Here is a 16,190-nt window from a genome sequence, read left to right as displayed (position 1 = left end):
GTCACACTGCGTGATTGTCACTCGCGTTAACGGGCACCGATTTGCCTGTGATTTTGGCCATTTGTCGCCAATTTCTCGAAACCTGTTGGTGAGCCAAAAACTGGGCTAAAATCGTGCAGTCTAAACTCGGCCTTAGTAGAAGCTGGGTGATGAATCAGGACGATGACCCTAAGCATCAAAATAAATCCACTACAATCTGGCTTTAGAAAAAGAAAATGCACCTTTTGAAGTGGCCCAGACTGTAACCCCATAGAGATGTTGTGGAATGCCCTCAAGAGAGATGTTCACACCAGACATTCTACAAATATGTCTGAGCTGAAGCAGTTTTGTAAAGAGGAATGGTCAAAAATTCCTCCTGAACATTGTGCAGGTCTGATCCAGAGCTAGAAAAAAGCACTTACTTGGAGTCAGTGCTGCTAAAGTAGGTTCGATCAACTATTAAGGGGATAGTTCACCCAAACATTAAAATTCTAACATTAATTACTCACCCTCATGTTGTTCCAAACCCGTAAGACCTCCGTTCATCTTCAGAACACAAATTAAGATTTTGTTGATGAAATCCGAGAGCTTTCTGACCCTCCCAAAGACAGCAAGGGTACTACCACGATCAAGGCACAGAAGCGTTGTAAGGACATCGTTAAAACAGTCCATGTAACATCAGTGGTTCAACTGTAATTTTGTGAAGCTACGAGAATTCTTTTTTGTGCACAAAGAAAAAAAAAATGACTTAATGACTCATACATTACACGTCACGCCCTGATGTCACGTGTCATTACGGGACCTTAACGGTTTGTGTGTGAACGCACGCACATATTCCGGGTAATCACTGGCAATGTAAAAGTGCACAATCTAGCGACCCGGGAACAATTGCCGGAACACTTTACCCGTGTATTTGCCGGAATCACAGTGTGAAAGGGGCTTATGAAGTTAATTTAGCATCAGTTTTTCAATCTATTGTTTATTAACAATATTATTAATTAATTATTAATTTTTAGTTAAAGTAACTGCTTTCAGTTTAATTCATTTTAGTGTTAGGATTCATAAGTGATTTTACATTTCAAATGACTTTGACATATTTAAGTTTGGTATATTGTGACAAGTATGGCAGTCAAATACAATAAGTAAAATAATTATTCTTTTAACAGTACCCACTGCATTTGTTTATGCACAGGCCAATGATGCCTCGGGGAACACCTGGAACTGGCTGTACTTCATCCCTCTCATCATCATTGGCTCTTTCTTCATGCTTAACCTTGTCCTGGGTGTCTTATCAGGGTAAGTCCTACATTCTTCTTTCTTTATCTTTTTCTTTGGGACTACTCCCTGTTTCTGGCATTGTCCACAGGCCCTTATGTCCAAGAAGTCTCAAGCTGTGAACAAGCCCAATCCCCACCAAATGACCCATTCCAGACAGCTTCATACTGAATTGATTGTGATCTGCTTTTTGAAGCAACAAAATTACTTAAATAGAATTAACTGACAGGTAAATGCTCATATTCTACATGTAATTTTATTGATGGCTGGTCTGACAGCCTAAATTCATTTTTGAATAAATTCAATAGTCCATCTGCCATCAGTGGTTCATATGTAATGTTATGAAGTGAAAAGAATACTTTCTGTACATGAAGAAAACCAAAATAACAACTTTATGCGATAATTTGCCTCCTCTGTGTCTCTCTGCATCACCGTAGCACTATTTTGGAGAATATCCATTGAACTGTGTATGCTATTTTGTGTCAGCCGTATCTAAGCGTATCTAGAAGTATGAGACAACAATAAAACAAAAAACATAGGCCTACCATTAGAAGCTGTGCTTTCACAGGTTCTGCACAATTCTCTTCAATAATATCCTCTGCTTCTCAATCGGGTTCAGACTGAAAAGCAATATTAATGATGCCGTTGTTTACAATACAACTGGAGCACATGCCGCTGAGGTGAGGGGCGGAACGTTTTGATGCACACTAGTGGTAGTTTAGCCAATCACAACACCACTGGGCTAGCTAACCAATCAGAGTCCATCGCCTAGGGAGGGACTTCATAAAAGCAAAAAATAATCAGCATGTTTCTCAGAGAAGGGAAAGAGCAGTGTGGAATAAAGGTAAATTACGTGAAAAATTATGAAAATCATTGTTAATGTTGCTTAACTTTATATCCACTGTCCTGCAGAGTTTAGTTCCACATCTCATCAAACAACCATGCTTGTAATTTTCAAGTGATCCTGAAGACCTTAATTAGCTTGTTCAGGTATATTTAATTAGAGAGTGGATCTTCAGGAGCAGAAATGGAAGCTCTCAAAAGACAGTTAAACCATAGCATAACTATTCAAACTACACATGAAAAAAAGTGTAAATGTGTACCAACAAATGAAGTACAATTCTTTGTTTGGTCTTTTACAATAGTTCATCGAAATTTGGGGTATTTAAAATTTGATTACTATTCCTATTATTTCAGTGCATAAAGGCATATATGTGTGTGTGTGTTTGGTTTTAGGGAATTTGCCAAAGAAAGAGAGCGAGTGGAGAAGAGGCAGGAGTTCTTGAAGCTCCGCAGACAGCAGCAGATTGAGAGAGAGCTCACTGGATACCTGGAATGGATATGCAAGGCAGGTTAGTATAAACTCCACATTCTTCACTGTTACATTATCTTATACATTTTGTTTGCTAGAAGTTTGTTTGTGTAACGATATCAACCTTCATATTCATCCGGAAGAAGGAGGCGGGAACCGGCGGACAATCAAAAACATTTTAATAACAAAATAAACACAAAACAGCGCACCAGCCCCTCACGGACGACTGGTGCGCATAAAATAAAAACCAAAACACAACTAAAAGCCCAGGCCTGGTCCTCTCTCGTCCTTCGCTGTCGTCGCTCCAGTTTTATATCCTTCCATCTCCTCCATGGGCCTCGAGACCGGTGGGACGAACAGGTGTAGTTCATCTCCAATCACTCCCCCGGCCTCGCTCCCATGTCCCTCGGCCCCGCCCCACTCGTCACATACCCCCATCGCCCCTCGCAGGCCGGGGGGTACTCCCGAGACTGCGCTCTACTCCCCCCCCCCCCCTCCCTCCGGGGGGGCCGCTCCCGGGGACCTGCGGGAACCTGGGGGTAGGACAGGCGAGGCGAGAGAAAAGGAGATGGAAGGAGGAGCGACAGAGACGAGAGAGGGGAGAGAGGAAAAAAAAAAAAAAAAAAAAAAAATTCCGGTTCCCAGACGCACCGCTGCTCGGCCCTCCACCAGCTGGGTGATCTCCTCCGCGGTGCCTGGCGGTGGCACTGGACGGCCCTCGGCGGACGGCACGACACTCCTCTGCCGCCCGGTGGACGGCGACGGCTCCTCCGGTTTTGGGCAGCCGGCAGGAGTCCCCCGTTCCCTGCTCCTCCCCGTTCCGGCGGAGGCAGCAGGCTCCGGCCACCTGGCGAACAGCGCCGACTCCTCCGCTCCCTCACGGACGGCAGCCGTCTCTCCACATCGTGGGCGGCCGGTAGCGAGCTCGCCCGTCCCCGGCAACTCGCTCCAGTCCACCGCCTCGAGCGTCCATGGCGGCACACTCCTCGCCAGCTCGTTGGCACCGCGGATTCACCACAGCGGCGAGGGATCTTCAGCAGCGCGTCCCTCCTTCTCCCGGGTTTCGGCACCACTGTAACGATATCAACCTTCATATTCATCCAGAAGAAGGAGGCGGGAACCGGCGGACAATCAAAAACATTTTAATAACAAAATAAACACAAAACAGCGCACCAGCCCCTCACGGACGACTGGTGCGCATAAAATAAAAACCAAAACACAACTAAAAGCCCAGGCCTGGTCCTCTCTCGTCCTTCACTGTCGTCGCTCCAGTTTTATATCCTTCCATCTCCTCCATGGGCCTCGAGACCGGTGGGACGAACAGGTGTAGTTCATCTCCAATCACTCCCCCGGCCTCGCTCCCATGTCCCTCGGCCCCGCCCCACTCGTCACAGTTTGCTAGAATAAAACACAGGATAAGTAGAAATATAGAATTATGTAATTTGGTATGATTTGGTTGATTGCATGGAACATGATATATTTTACTGATACTCTTTGATATTTTTTACAGAGGAGGTGTTGCTGGCAGAAGAGGATCAGAATGCTGAGGAGAAATCCCCTCTGGATGGTGCGTGGTACAGGAGGAAACAGAACAACCCAGGTGAAAAGAGGGCAAGGGTTCATGTGACTGGTTTACCATAATATCCTATGATAAACCAGGTCAGTGGAAGGTTTGAACTCTCATTTCATGAGCCCTTAATTTTGCTTTGTTATGGGGCAAAATTGCTTTTCAATGGTCTTTTCACCTGGGCACAAATATTGGCATATGCTTTACAAAGGCTGTTCAAAAACAGTTCAGTCAAAATCCAAAGTTCTATGGTTTTTAATTCATTTCTATTACCTTTTTAGAGTATTCACATGCTTGTGGACTCTTAAAAAGTGACTTTACATATAGATTTTTTGTCACTTATTTGTTTTTGTCATTTGCCTTCCTGCTTTCAGTGCCTTTGTTTTCTCAAGGCCAATACTCTCTGTCAGTTTGGGCTGTTTTGGAAGCCAAAAGTAATAACAGGGATAAAAGACAACTGTGGTAACTGGATTAGTTACACACTCTCAAATCCATGCCACTCAGTGTTTGGCACTAACTAGCTAAAAGTAGTTATGCTACTAAACTAATTATATTTTTGGCAGGATGAGCAAGTCTTTGCAACAAAGAGATATTTTTTAAGGCACAATAAAATAAGGCACATCATTAAATTGCTATATTTTGTGTTTTAGAATTTAAATGGATATAAGCAATGTAAATTAGTGAAAAAGTAGTGATTGCATTATGACCAGCTGCTCATCTTAATATCATTATATATGTTTTTTATATCTTCACTATATGTCACAAAGCAAGGGATTAATGTTGTGGTTCCCAGCCATTTCTTCTCAAGCTGAAATTAATGATGTTGACTGGATCTGTTCATTTGGAGAAAAGGCGATACATAGAGGTGCAGAGAAAGAGCCCAGGACTAATGCTCAGCCATGACTGTGTGCTGATGAGTCACAATGAGATCAGGCCTGTGGTGTGCACACATATTTCTTACTGTAGCCAAATACATGTATGTTGCTTTTGTAATAAGTTGAGCAGTTAATCAATTAAAACTAATTAAAAAAAAATCAGTGTCTCCGGACACGTTTTTAAGAGAAATTTAAGGTTTCTAGTAACCGGTGTAATATTTAGCTTTGTTTGTGTGTGTTTGTGGTTTTGTTTTCAGTGCTGAAAAGAACAAAGACCAGGAAGGGTCGCAATGACCTCATCAGTGCTGAAGAGGGAGAGGAACACTTTACAGACATCTCCTCTGTTGGTAAGCCTTGACATCTCCAGTCACATGCTATCTGCAAAAAGAAAAAATCACTTCCTTTGATAAATAACTGGAAATGTCTACAGAAACTCTTATGATCTGTATCTAGTGTCTGAGATAATTGTGCCTTTTAACAGAAGTGGGCAAAATGGAGAAGGGGAAGTAGGATCATGTGACTATAATAGTTAGAATTGTCTGTTTTTTTTAGATTTAAAAGGCTAATAGAATAATTCATAATCTTAAACACTTCTCTGTCTCAGTCTAACAGTTTATACAGTTTATATTCTTCTCTCTGTTATTCAGCTGTAATGGATGTTAGCTGGTAAGGACTATGCTGTAAATCCCAGAGCCCTTTTCAAGCAAAGCAAATACTACATTTATTCTTACTTTGTCAAAACATTAGAATTTTTTGCTATTAATTTTCCTGACCTCAAGAAGCACACTGGCTGCTGACAGAGTTTTTGTTAGCGTGCCTGTCTCCCATGCTGGCTGTTACTGGATGAGCCCTGCCGAATGGAACCATTTGCAAGTGGTTTCATTAAAGATGAAAGTACAGTAGTAACTCCATGATCAGAGTTTAAGGATTTTCCCTGTATTTTTCATCTCTCTAGCACCACCTGGATCACCTTTTGCTCGAGCTAGCCTGAAGAGCAGTAAGAATGATAGCTCCTCATACATTCGTCGAAAGGAAAAGAGGATACGCTTTTTCATCCGGCGGATGGTGAAGGCACAGAGTTTTTACTGGATTGTTCTGTGTTTGGTGGGTTTGAACACAATGTGTGTGGCCATGGTCCATTACGACCAGCCTGAGTGGCTCACCAAGGCCCTGTGTAAGCAAACATTTATTCATATACTGTGTCAAACATTTGAGTTTTTTGCCTCATGTTGCTTCAAATAAAATAGGCTATGTTGAAAAGTTAGGCCTACATTGGCTAAGTGGCTTAATTTTTTTAAAGAGACATAAAAAAAGTATAATTAATTATAATTTGCACTTACAAATTGCATAAATAATATTATGAGATTAATATTTTAAATGTAATATATAGAACACAGAAATATGAAATGATAGAAGAAAATAGAATGATACTTTTTAAAATGTATATAATATGAAAAATGCAACGGGCGATGCTGTGATGCTGAAAACAAATCACAGAATTATAGTTTTGAATTTAATATGTATATATAGTTTTTATATATAGTTATATACAGTATGCATTTTAAGTCTAAGTTTTATTCATTGTTTTTGTTTCTATTTAGTCTCTAGTTCCACTTATATTTTGCTTTTTATTTCAGTTTTGGTTCTAGTAATTTTAGTATTTCAACTTATTTAATTCAATTAGTTGCCAATTCAGTATTTCACATTTTAAGTTTTTAATGTAGTATTTATGTAATATTTATATTTCATTTTAATTCAGCTTCATGTCAATTACCAAAGTGATATTTCATAATTTTAGTAAACAGTAGCAATACCGCATATATGAAAATCTTTTGTTAGAAAAACTATTGTTTATTATACATTATATGTGTATTGTTAAATTATTTAAATATAATTGAAAATTGTTTTATTATATTTTGGCGTTTAATTGATTTATCTTGTGATTTAAACAAAATCTATTTAGCAATTTAAAAACAAATAAAATAAATGCATATTGAGATATAAATACATTTTAATAAATAGTACATTTTAAATGAATTAATTTAATATTATAAGCATGTATTGAAGATTGTTGTTGACGGATAACCTAATCTTCCTTTTATTTCTATGGGCTGTTAGACCTGGCAGAGTTTGTATTCCTGGGTCTGTTTCTGACAGAGATGACTCTGAAGATGTACGGCCTGGGGCCCAGAAACTACTTTCACTCCTCCTTCAACTGTTTTGACTTTGGGGTGAGTCACAGCACACCTGATTCAGACGACCCTGTGCGGCTCCATCCAGTCAGTCATTATAAGCCCCTGTGATACCTATGTCTACACTGAATCGCCACAGAGCTGTTCATGAGTTGTGACTTAGCCAGCTTACTCACATTCACTTCAAATGTCATAGTTCCAGATATATTTGATGTGTTATCTAGTTAATTATACTATTTAAATAATGGCCATCCACTCATTTAAATGAGAGCCTACACAAAATGAACTGGTATAACTGAGTGAATCTTGATTTACATTCTCAGGTAATTGTGGGAAGTATATTTGAGGTGGTGTGGGCTGCGATTCAGCCTGGTGCATCTTTTGGGATCAGTGTTCTGAGAGCCCTGCGCCTGCTACGTATTTTTAAAGTAACCAAGTAAGTAGCTGAATATACATACACATGCACAAGCATGTTATTTTTTCTGATTGTTGATGCTTTCAGAGTGAGTTGGCAACTTCTGTATATTGTGTTAATTCCCACTCTCTCTGTAGGTACTGGAACTCTTTGCGGAATCTAGTGGTTTCACTGTTAAACTCTATGAAGTCCATCATCAGTTTGCTCTTCCTCCTCTTCCTCTTCATCGTGGTATTTGCCCTGCTAGGGATGCAACTCTTCGGGGGCCAGTGAGTGATCCTCCATCATTCTAAGATTTTCTGTTCCATTCCACCTCTTTGATTAATCTGATAAAGAAAATTAATTATATTTCTTCTGTTGAAACCCCCGTTATTTCACATTTTGAATAATCTTTTAAAATTCTCATGGTTCACATAACTAAAGTCACTAAGAAGTGACTGTGCCAGGCTGGAGCTGATTCTGTAAAGATGCTGGAATTGTAAATCGGCATGCATCCTTATGCCTTATGACCACAGCAGGCCTACTTGAAGCTCTGATAGAAGTTTCAGTAACATCCCTGTGGCATCTGTGTCAGATCAGTTTTCTGGAGCTGATCTAAAGCATGACTGCAAGTTTGATGTGTCTTCTGTTAGACTGAGATCAGCCCTAGGCTTCATCTGCTGGGGTACTGCTGCCTTATCCATGAACGAAACTGGTCACCAACATGTGGTTAATTGTGCAGTCTCATTTGTATAATGGGGTTGTAAAACATGTCCTGTTGTCAAGTGCAGTTTTGGTGACGTAGTCTTAAGTTTGAGTCGCTAAGAAGAAATTAGAATTTTCCTCAGCCTTCCTGGACACTGACTGCATCAAAAATATGGAAATTATTTTTAATAAGTAATGAATTCTCAACCATTCATTCGTCATTGTCATTTGATCTACTGTACCAGCGTCAGTTGTGTCACTTCACAGCCATTCACAAATCCTCTCCTGTGATGTCATGGGATAGAAAAGTGTCTTTTGGATGCACATTTCAGAATCTCGCAGGAAGTAGTCTATTTTATGAATACTGTGAATTCAGACATATTACTCTTTTCATATAGCCACTAAATGGACTATACACACAGCCACTAAAAGTATTATTGTTGATATTATTATTATTTTAAAATAAATTTAGCTGCTTCTGTTGCCATCTCACATCAATTAAATTTTACAAATGCATTTTCTGTCAGAATTTTGGTACATCCATCCATCATCTGCTCCCTTCTTTTTCTGTAATCCCTCTGCCCTCGTGCCAACTCTTGTGAGCAGAAAGAGTGATACAGCATGCCAACAGGGATTTAGATCTCTACTCTTAGAGAATTGCTGAGCTGATTATGCAGTGTGTCTGCTTGCTTGCACGCTTTTCCTCTTAAGTGGCATTGGGCTACACGTAGCCAATATAATGTAGCTGGCAGTCAGTTATAAACTATATCTGTTAAATAATTTCAAAGACGTATTTGTTTTATTTTATTGTATTTTTATTTTTTTGCTAACCAGCCAAATGTCGACCCCTGGATCGATGTGATCGGATGAATCTCAAGTGTAGTTATAGTGTTTATTTTAGAATTGCAGTATGTGTGTTATAAACGTGAGTTCTGCGCAATGCTGTTGCATTCAATCCAGCTGTTTTTAACGCCAGAACGTGTTCTCTGTGAATGCCTGTTAGTCATCACAGACAGACAGTGTGTCTAAAGGAGGAAATTAATATTCAAGAGTCAGATGGGAAATCATACCCATGAGTCATTCTGTCCTTCCAAATAAAGCTCACATGCACTTTTAATTGGACACATGCAGCATTTATGATCTTCATTCGTGTTGATGTGTTTTGATAGGTGGTCGTCTTGTGCATGTTGTGACGTCAGTGTACATGCACATCTGCCATTGGCTGTGACGTAATCAGAGTTTAAAGCTTGCAGGGTCTGAAGGTATTAACTCACCTGGCTGTGTTTGTTGACTGTGTTTTAAAGGTCTTGTTAAATTGCTGTCATGCAAATTAGTGGTGAAAGCGCTGGAGTTTAGAAGGGTACGAGCATAAACATTTGAGTGGTTTGACTTTCTAATTTAGTCTTTGCTCAATGAGTTCCCTGACCCTGTCTGGGCCTGTTAAAACACTGAGTTGAAGTGGTTGTTTTATTTCTTGTGTTTCAGAGAAATCTTGAGGGTTTGTTCTCTGAAGTAAGTGTTTGCCTTTGTAGGTATGAAATACATAACTGTTAGATGATTCCTCAGTTATTACTCAGTGAAATCAGTTTTATTCTTTGTAAATTTTTGCATTTACTGATCTGTGTAATCAAGTATATTCTAAGATTTATACTGTGTGAGTGAACGGTGTTTTGTTTTATGCAAAGATGCAATAATGCATCTACTGTACTGCAGTTTCTGATAGAAACCTTTTTATGTTTATGATGTAAACTAATGTACACATTCCCCAACAATCTTGGACTGAATGATACATCCTTTCCACCATAATTCACTGTTACGAAAGCAAGTGGGCTTTGAATCTCCTTTGTGAATGGATGAGTCACCGTTGTGTTCTAGTGTTTCCCGTGAAGGCCTTAACTCTGAAAGGCAATTTGGAGAGAGTTAAAGATGGCAGGACTGAAAGAGATCTCTGAAATCTAAAAATAAAATGCTAGAAAGAGGAAGAGAATGATAGGGAAGTATTAAAAATGAAGAAAACCGATCCCTCTGTTAATTTCATCTGAGGCAAGGACAAATATTTTTTGCCTCATGTTCAAGAGGTCATGAATTTGAGTCTGACTCGACAGACAGTTTATCAGTATATCAGAGATGGTGGCAAATGGCTAAATTTGATTTGATTTCAATGGATTTGTGGGTGGAAAGGCATTCGTTTTTCTGTGATGGTTGAGTTTTTAGGTGGTTGAGATGAAAGACAGGGGCCCTAAAAAGCTCCTAGATAGAGATTAGGGTTTCCGTGTTTCATATTTTCCTCCATAAGGTGAATAAGAAAAGAAAATAGCCCAAAAACAAGCCATATCTCATTTGAGTATGTATGTTACACTTATTCTGTTTGTTCTTAACATTCAAGCCCACAAATTACCGATGATAAGTGCCATGCTCAAGGGTACAAATGATGATAAAACAGAATTTTGATCCTAGTAACTCAGTATCTTTGTTTTGACGGCTCTGAAATTAAGGCGAACCAGAACTGACATCAAAATCTTCAGTGTACCTCTGAAGCCTCTGCTGAAGCTCTCTCTCTTCCCAACCAGGTTTAATTTTGAAGATGAAACTCCCACTACAAACTTTGACAGCTTCCCTGCAGCCATAATGACAGTCTTCCAGGTATACTTTATTTTAATTTGGCTTTATGAATATTTAACTTGTTTTTTTTCATGTATTAAACTGTCAAACTGTTTGGTGTGCTTGACCCGTTTATGCCTCTTGCAGATTTTGACAGGAGAGGATTGGAATGCAGTGATGTATCATGGGATAGAGTCCCAGGGTGGCGTCCGGAGTGGAATGTTCTCCTCTGTCTACTTCATTGTTCTTACACTGTTTGGAAACTGTATCCTGTAAAAACTATAAAAAGTAGATAACATTTTTTGGGAATTTGACTATTGCTAAAATGAAACATTATAATCAGTTTTGAATCAAATGTATTTTGAATGAAATGCAATATGAAATACAGTTGAAACCGTTCTCTAACTTGACAATAACTAGACACACTTCTCAATGTCTTCTTGGCCATCGCTGTGGATAACCTTGCCAATGCACAGGAGCTGACAAAGGTAATCTGACCTTAATAAAGCTCTCTGTCACCTGATTTATGATCATTTTGTTTAGGTTTTTTTGTTATTACACTTACAGTACATTGACACAAAAGACCCTGAGGATGTAGGTTTCTTTTATACTGATGTTTCATTTCTGCGATGTCCATGCTTTCAGGATGAAGAGGAACAAGAGGAGGCAGCGAAGAAGAACATTGCTCTTCAGAAGGCCCTGGAGGTGAAGGAGGTCAGCCCCATGTCTGCTGCCAACATCTCAATAGCAGCGTAAGTGTTTTTTTTGTTTTTTTTTTCTTGTTCCCTGTATGTATTCTTATGCAACTAGCTGTTGTTTGTTACTTCTCTTTTACAAGTTTTTTTGTGGTTGCTTGATTGGTTGTCCAGTCAGTGTCATTGTGACCCTGGCCTCCGCTTAAACCTGCTCTGTGTAATCTGTTCTTCATGAATCTGTTGCTTTAGGGTGATGTGTTATATCAAACCAATGTTATTATAATTTTATTACATGTTGTCTGCAGAGATAGTTATTATGCTGCCATATGGTATGTGTTTATATATGCTAATTTTGCCTGAAAGCTTCTGCAAGGTAAATAAACCTAAAATGATTTGTAGTTTAAAGAAATATTGTGGAATAGGGTTTTTTTTTAAGGTATTGGAACTTTTGGCCTATTCACACTCTCATTAGTTTGTTTATAGTCATTTGTCTATGAACCTCATGAAACAGTGTATATACATGCATCACAGAAAATGACAGTGATGGAAATTATATTTAAACATAAAAAAGGTATTTTATGTATCCTAAATACGTATACAACACATAATAAAGTGATATTTTTATTAAGTAATATTTTTAGCATGAAACTGAAGACACGATTATAATTTAATATATTATAATCAATCAATCAGTAAATAAATTAAATAAACCTCTTCTGTACAAACGTGCCTTTGCTTGGATTACTGAGTGATGTTAATCTGCAGTAGGTTTTTAAGAAAACAAGAGTCTGAATGTGTCTTTTGTTTCTGGTTGTTCTACTTTCATTTACATTTGTTATTTGTTTCATATGTGTAACCGTTTCTTTTTGTCTGTTCACAGAGCACATGAAGTTTTACAATTTACATTTTGCAATTTCCACGTCAGTGATTCTTAAAACCAATTATAATTAACATTTAATTTTATTACATCAAATCACAGAGTATTATTTACAAAACTGCAAACTGTGCACTTCTTTAATGCAGCTTGTTCATTGTTACAATCTTTAATTTCTTGTGAGTTGTTTTTTAACACGTGTATGGTTGGCTGTATTGTATATTTTGGTGACACTGAAGTGGAGGGCCAGAATTTCTGGGATTTATTTAAAAATTAATTTCATGTCTGTTTTATGCATTATCAAAGTTTTCAGACATGGCCACAGTCTGTACAGTGTTTGAAGTGTCCTTTACTGAAGTGTTACCAATGTTTATGTCTTGTATTTGAAACACACAGGGGACAGGTGGACAGACGGAGTGACATCAGTCTGACTGCCATCTGCTCCCTCTGCACTTTTTTTAATTTGCGTTTGTGTCTCATTCTTTTGTTTTGTTTTTTGTTTCGCATGTGCAGTTTTGTAAAGCAAAATCGAGATGCAATCTCTCGCAGGTCTTCAGTCTGCAGCGTTCACTCACCGTGAGTTCTGCTCTCACTTACAATACTCCTCCTCTCCTCTCCTCTCCTCTCCTCTCCTCTCCTCTCCTCTCCTCTCCTCTCCTCTGTTCTCCTCCTATTCCTACATCTGTACCTATTCAAATATCCTTTAAGCTTTAATCTTCTCATTGATTTTCCCTCTCTGTGTTTTTAGTTGTAGCTCATCTCATTGTTTTCGGGGGTGATTATAGCATCAATTTTTAAGTAGTAATCAAGTGCTTTCATACAGGATCAGAATAATCAACATTGTTCATCCCAGAACATTATGATAAATTACAGCCATGCGTGTTAGTATGGTTAGTGATTGATTTCCTTATTTTAGTGCTCTTTAAAGACAACAAAACTCCAGAAGTTAGAACAAACAGGAAAGTTTATCAAGGCAAACTTTGAATGTGGACTTGACAAAATGTTGTGTGAAAAAAAATCTGTTCTGTTGTTTGGAAAAAAAAAGTGGGCAAAAAAGATTAAGGGTTATATAGATGGTTCTAGATGGTTACTAGATTGTTGTTACAGTTAGGATTGATGGATGGATGGATGGATGGATGGATGATAGATAGATAGATCTACATTTATTTTTACACCAGGTCAGGATAGAAGTTCAGAGACATTATTCATAATTAGTAAGCACACAAATATTGTTAAACCCTTAGATTGATTATTTTACACTTTGAGTGTACTTGAAACTTATTATTTTTTTTATTTCTCCTTTACCTGATCTGCCTCTGTCCTTAGATGTGTTATATATGTGAAGGCTCTAGAGTCTATGGCCCTTTGATTTTATCTTTCTGATAGCGGATAACTTTTCCAATATGAATGAAGGCCAAGCTAAACAGAGCAGTCTGGGTGTGCTGTCTCCAAGCTTCACTGACTAAATGGATCAATGGCCTTTGTAATGTGTGGGTTTGTGCATGCAAGGGATAGAAGGACACTTTTTTCATAAAGAAACTGCATAATCATTTGGTGTCTTGAAAGTATATTAAAATCTATGGGTTCATCTATGTGTTTTCATTTCTCTCTAGTTGTTCTTTCCTCATTTCTTTACCTCTTTTCATGTAATGTCCTTGTTTGTCTTTAACATGTCTGTCGTTTTTGTGTTGTGCGACCCTAAATGTGTCTCTAAGGAGTTATGTCTACACTCCATGTCGTCGCTTTGTGAGGTATAGTTACACTGTTCAGGATGCTATTGTTATTTTTGTTTGACTTTAGTGGTTTTTATCATCCGTATATGGTATTAGCGCATCATTTGGGTTTTCTGAGTCCCTGTAGTCCCATAATGCTCTCTGTCCCCTCTTAAGAATGGAACAGCATTTGCTGTTGGACGTAAGTGAAATGCATGAATCATAGAGCATGACATACAGATTATACTGAAACTGCATATAGAGAAACATCTCTGCCAACCACTGTTCCACTCCAATGCTTGAGAGCACGGTGTTGATAAAAGTGTAGCTCACCCAAAAGTGAAAATTCGGTCCTTTACTCACTCTCATGGGGCCTGTTTACACCTGGTCGCTTCATGCCTTTTCGCAAATCGGATATCAATCTGATTTATTAAAACGTTTCCATTTACACTTGGCCACATAAATTTGTCGTTGCAAAACAGATATAAATCTGATCTTCAAATCTGCACTATATATTTAAATTTAATGGAGTTCACGTCAATGAAAGTAACAAGTTCAACCTGCCACAGGCACAGATTACACAGTGTTACAGCTGTTAGTGAGTCCATTCTGTACTCTTTAAAAAGTTTACTTGAAAGATTACATGTATCTCTGTGGGGGTTTTTTGGGCTGACCTCTTCAAATGTAAAACTAGTAATTATTTTCTTGTATTTTCTCTTTAACCTCAAATAATCTTCTCATCTAATGTCAAACTCTCATGATATCATGAAGATTAAAGGCATAGTTCACCCCCGAAAGACGATTCTGTCATCATTTATTCACTTTCAAGTCATTCCGAACCTTGGACTTTATTGTATCTGTGAAACACAAAAGAGGATGTTTTGAAGACTGTTAGTAACCAGACAGTTCCGGGTGCCCTTGACTTCCATTGTACTGACAAAACATACAATAGATGTCAATGGGAATTAATATTTTTGAAAAATCTGTCTGGTTACAAAAATTCTTCAAAACATCTTCTTTTGTGTTCCACAGAAGAAAGTAAGTTTGGGCCGACATAAGGGTGAATAAATCATGACAGAATTTTCATTTCAGTGGGTGTATTTTGAGTGGTCAACAGTGGTGGGCTCATGGATGTGGGTGCTATCGAAGTTAGTACATAGTTGATCTGTGTAATTCAGGTGAATATTCTTCTGTCCCTCAGTAAAGAGCAGCAGAGGTCATTGCAGAAGATGTCCATATGGGAGCAGCGCACCAACCAGCTGCGTCGACACAACCTGCGCAACAGCAGCGAGGCCCTTTACAATGAACTAGAGCCTGAAGAGCGTCTGCGCTTGTCGTCAGCGCTCCATCTGCGGCCCGACATGAAGGCCCACCACGATCGGCCGCTGGTAGTGGAGCACAGAGACAGTGCTGTGGACAATACTAGGACTGACAGAGATGGAGACACTCCAGACTGTCAGCAGTCCTCCGGCCACCCAAGAAAGCACCATCGATGTCGAGGAGAGAACGGAGATGCAGGAGAGGGGAGGCACCATAGACACCACAGCCGAAACAGAGAGCACCAGGGCGGCCTGGAGCACAGTAGCAATCAGGATGGAGGACACAGTAACCAACAGATGGCTGGTTCTCCTGAGGAGGGCATAGGGGTGGAGGAGAGAGAACACAGACACCACCATTCTCGCCGATCCAGAGAGGTCAACGGGAATGGCAACGGCACGATCAGTAATGGAGGCAGAGGCGAGGGTAGGGTACGAGGTCACAGAGAGGGCGAAGGAGGGAATGGAGAGAGGAGAAGACACCGGCCACGTGTTAAAGCCCAGTCCACACTGGATGGAGAAGAATTTAGGGAGAACGGTGGAAAACACAGGTACATTCTCAGACTGCATGGTGGCTCCAAATACTAACTGGAAACATAAAGGGACAGTCCACACACACACAAAAAAACATTCTGGCATCATTTACTCACCCCAATGTCATTTAAAACCTGTATGCATTTTTTATTGTGCAAA

At 39.2% G+C, this 16,190-nt stretch overlaps 1 protein-coding gene across 1 annotated transcript in view; it reads left to right on the top strand.

Moving 5' to 3' along the window:
- The window catches only part of cacna1bb (calcium channel, voltage-dependent, N type, alpha 1B subunit, b), a 137,908-nt gene that overhangs the window by 74,151 nt on the left and 47,567 nt on the right, over positions 1 to 16,190 (top strand). The window contains exons 8-21 of the mRNA XM_059526108.1: positions 1,172 to 1,275; positions 2,491 to 2,606; positions 4,077 to 4,133; positions 5,266 to 5,355; positions 5,964 to 6,182; positions 7,127 to 7,239; positions 7,524 to 7,636; positions 7,753 to 7,884; positions 10,870 to 10,942; positions 11,048 to 11,165; positions 11,321 to 11,388; positions 11,546 to 11,652; positions 12,983 to 13,045; positions 15,383 to 16,048. Of these exons, the coding sequence (XP_059382091.1) occupies positions 1,172 to 1,275; positions 2,491 to 2,606; positions 4,077 to 4,133; positions 5,266 to 5,355; positions 5,964 to 6,182; positions 7,127 to 7,239; positions 7,524 to 7,636; positions 7,753 to 7,884; positions 10,870 to 10,942; positions 11,048 to 11,165; positions 11,321 to 11,388; positions 11,546 to 11,652; positions 12,983 to 13,045; positions 15,383 to 16,048 (2,039 nt within the window). The remainder of the gene's footprint in view (positions 1 to 1,171; positions 1,276 to 2,490; positions 2,607 to 4,076; positions 4,134 to 5,265; positions 5,356 to 5,963; positions 6,183 to 7,126; positions 7,240 to 7,523; positions 7,637 to 7,752; positions 7,885 to 10,869; positions 10,943 to 11,047; positions 11,166 to 11,320; positions 11,389 to 11,545; positions 11,653 to 12,982; positions 13,046 to 15,382; positions 16,049 to 16,190) is intronic.

This window comes from Carassius carassius, chromosome 36 (genome assembly GCF_963082965.1).
Source record: "Carassius carassius chromosome 36, fCarCar2.1, whole genome shotgun sequence".
NCBI classification, from domain to species: domain Eukaryota; kingdom Metazoa; phylum Chordata; class Actinopteri; order Cypriniformes; family Cyprinidae; genus Carassius; species Carassius carassius.
The sequence above is the reverse complement of the archived record's forward strand: the minus strand, read 5'-3'. Positions and strand labels throughout refer to the sequence as shown.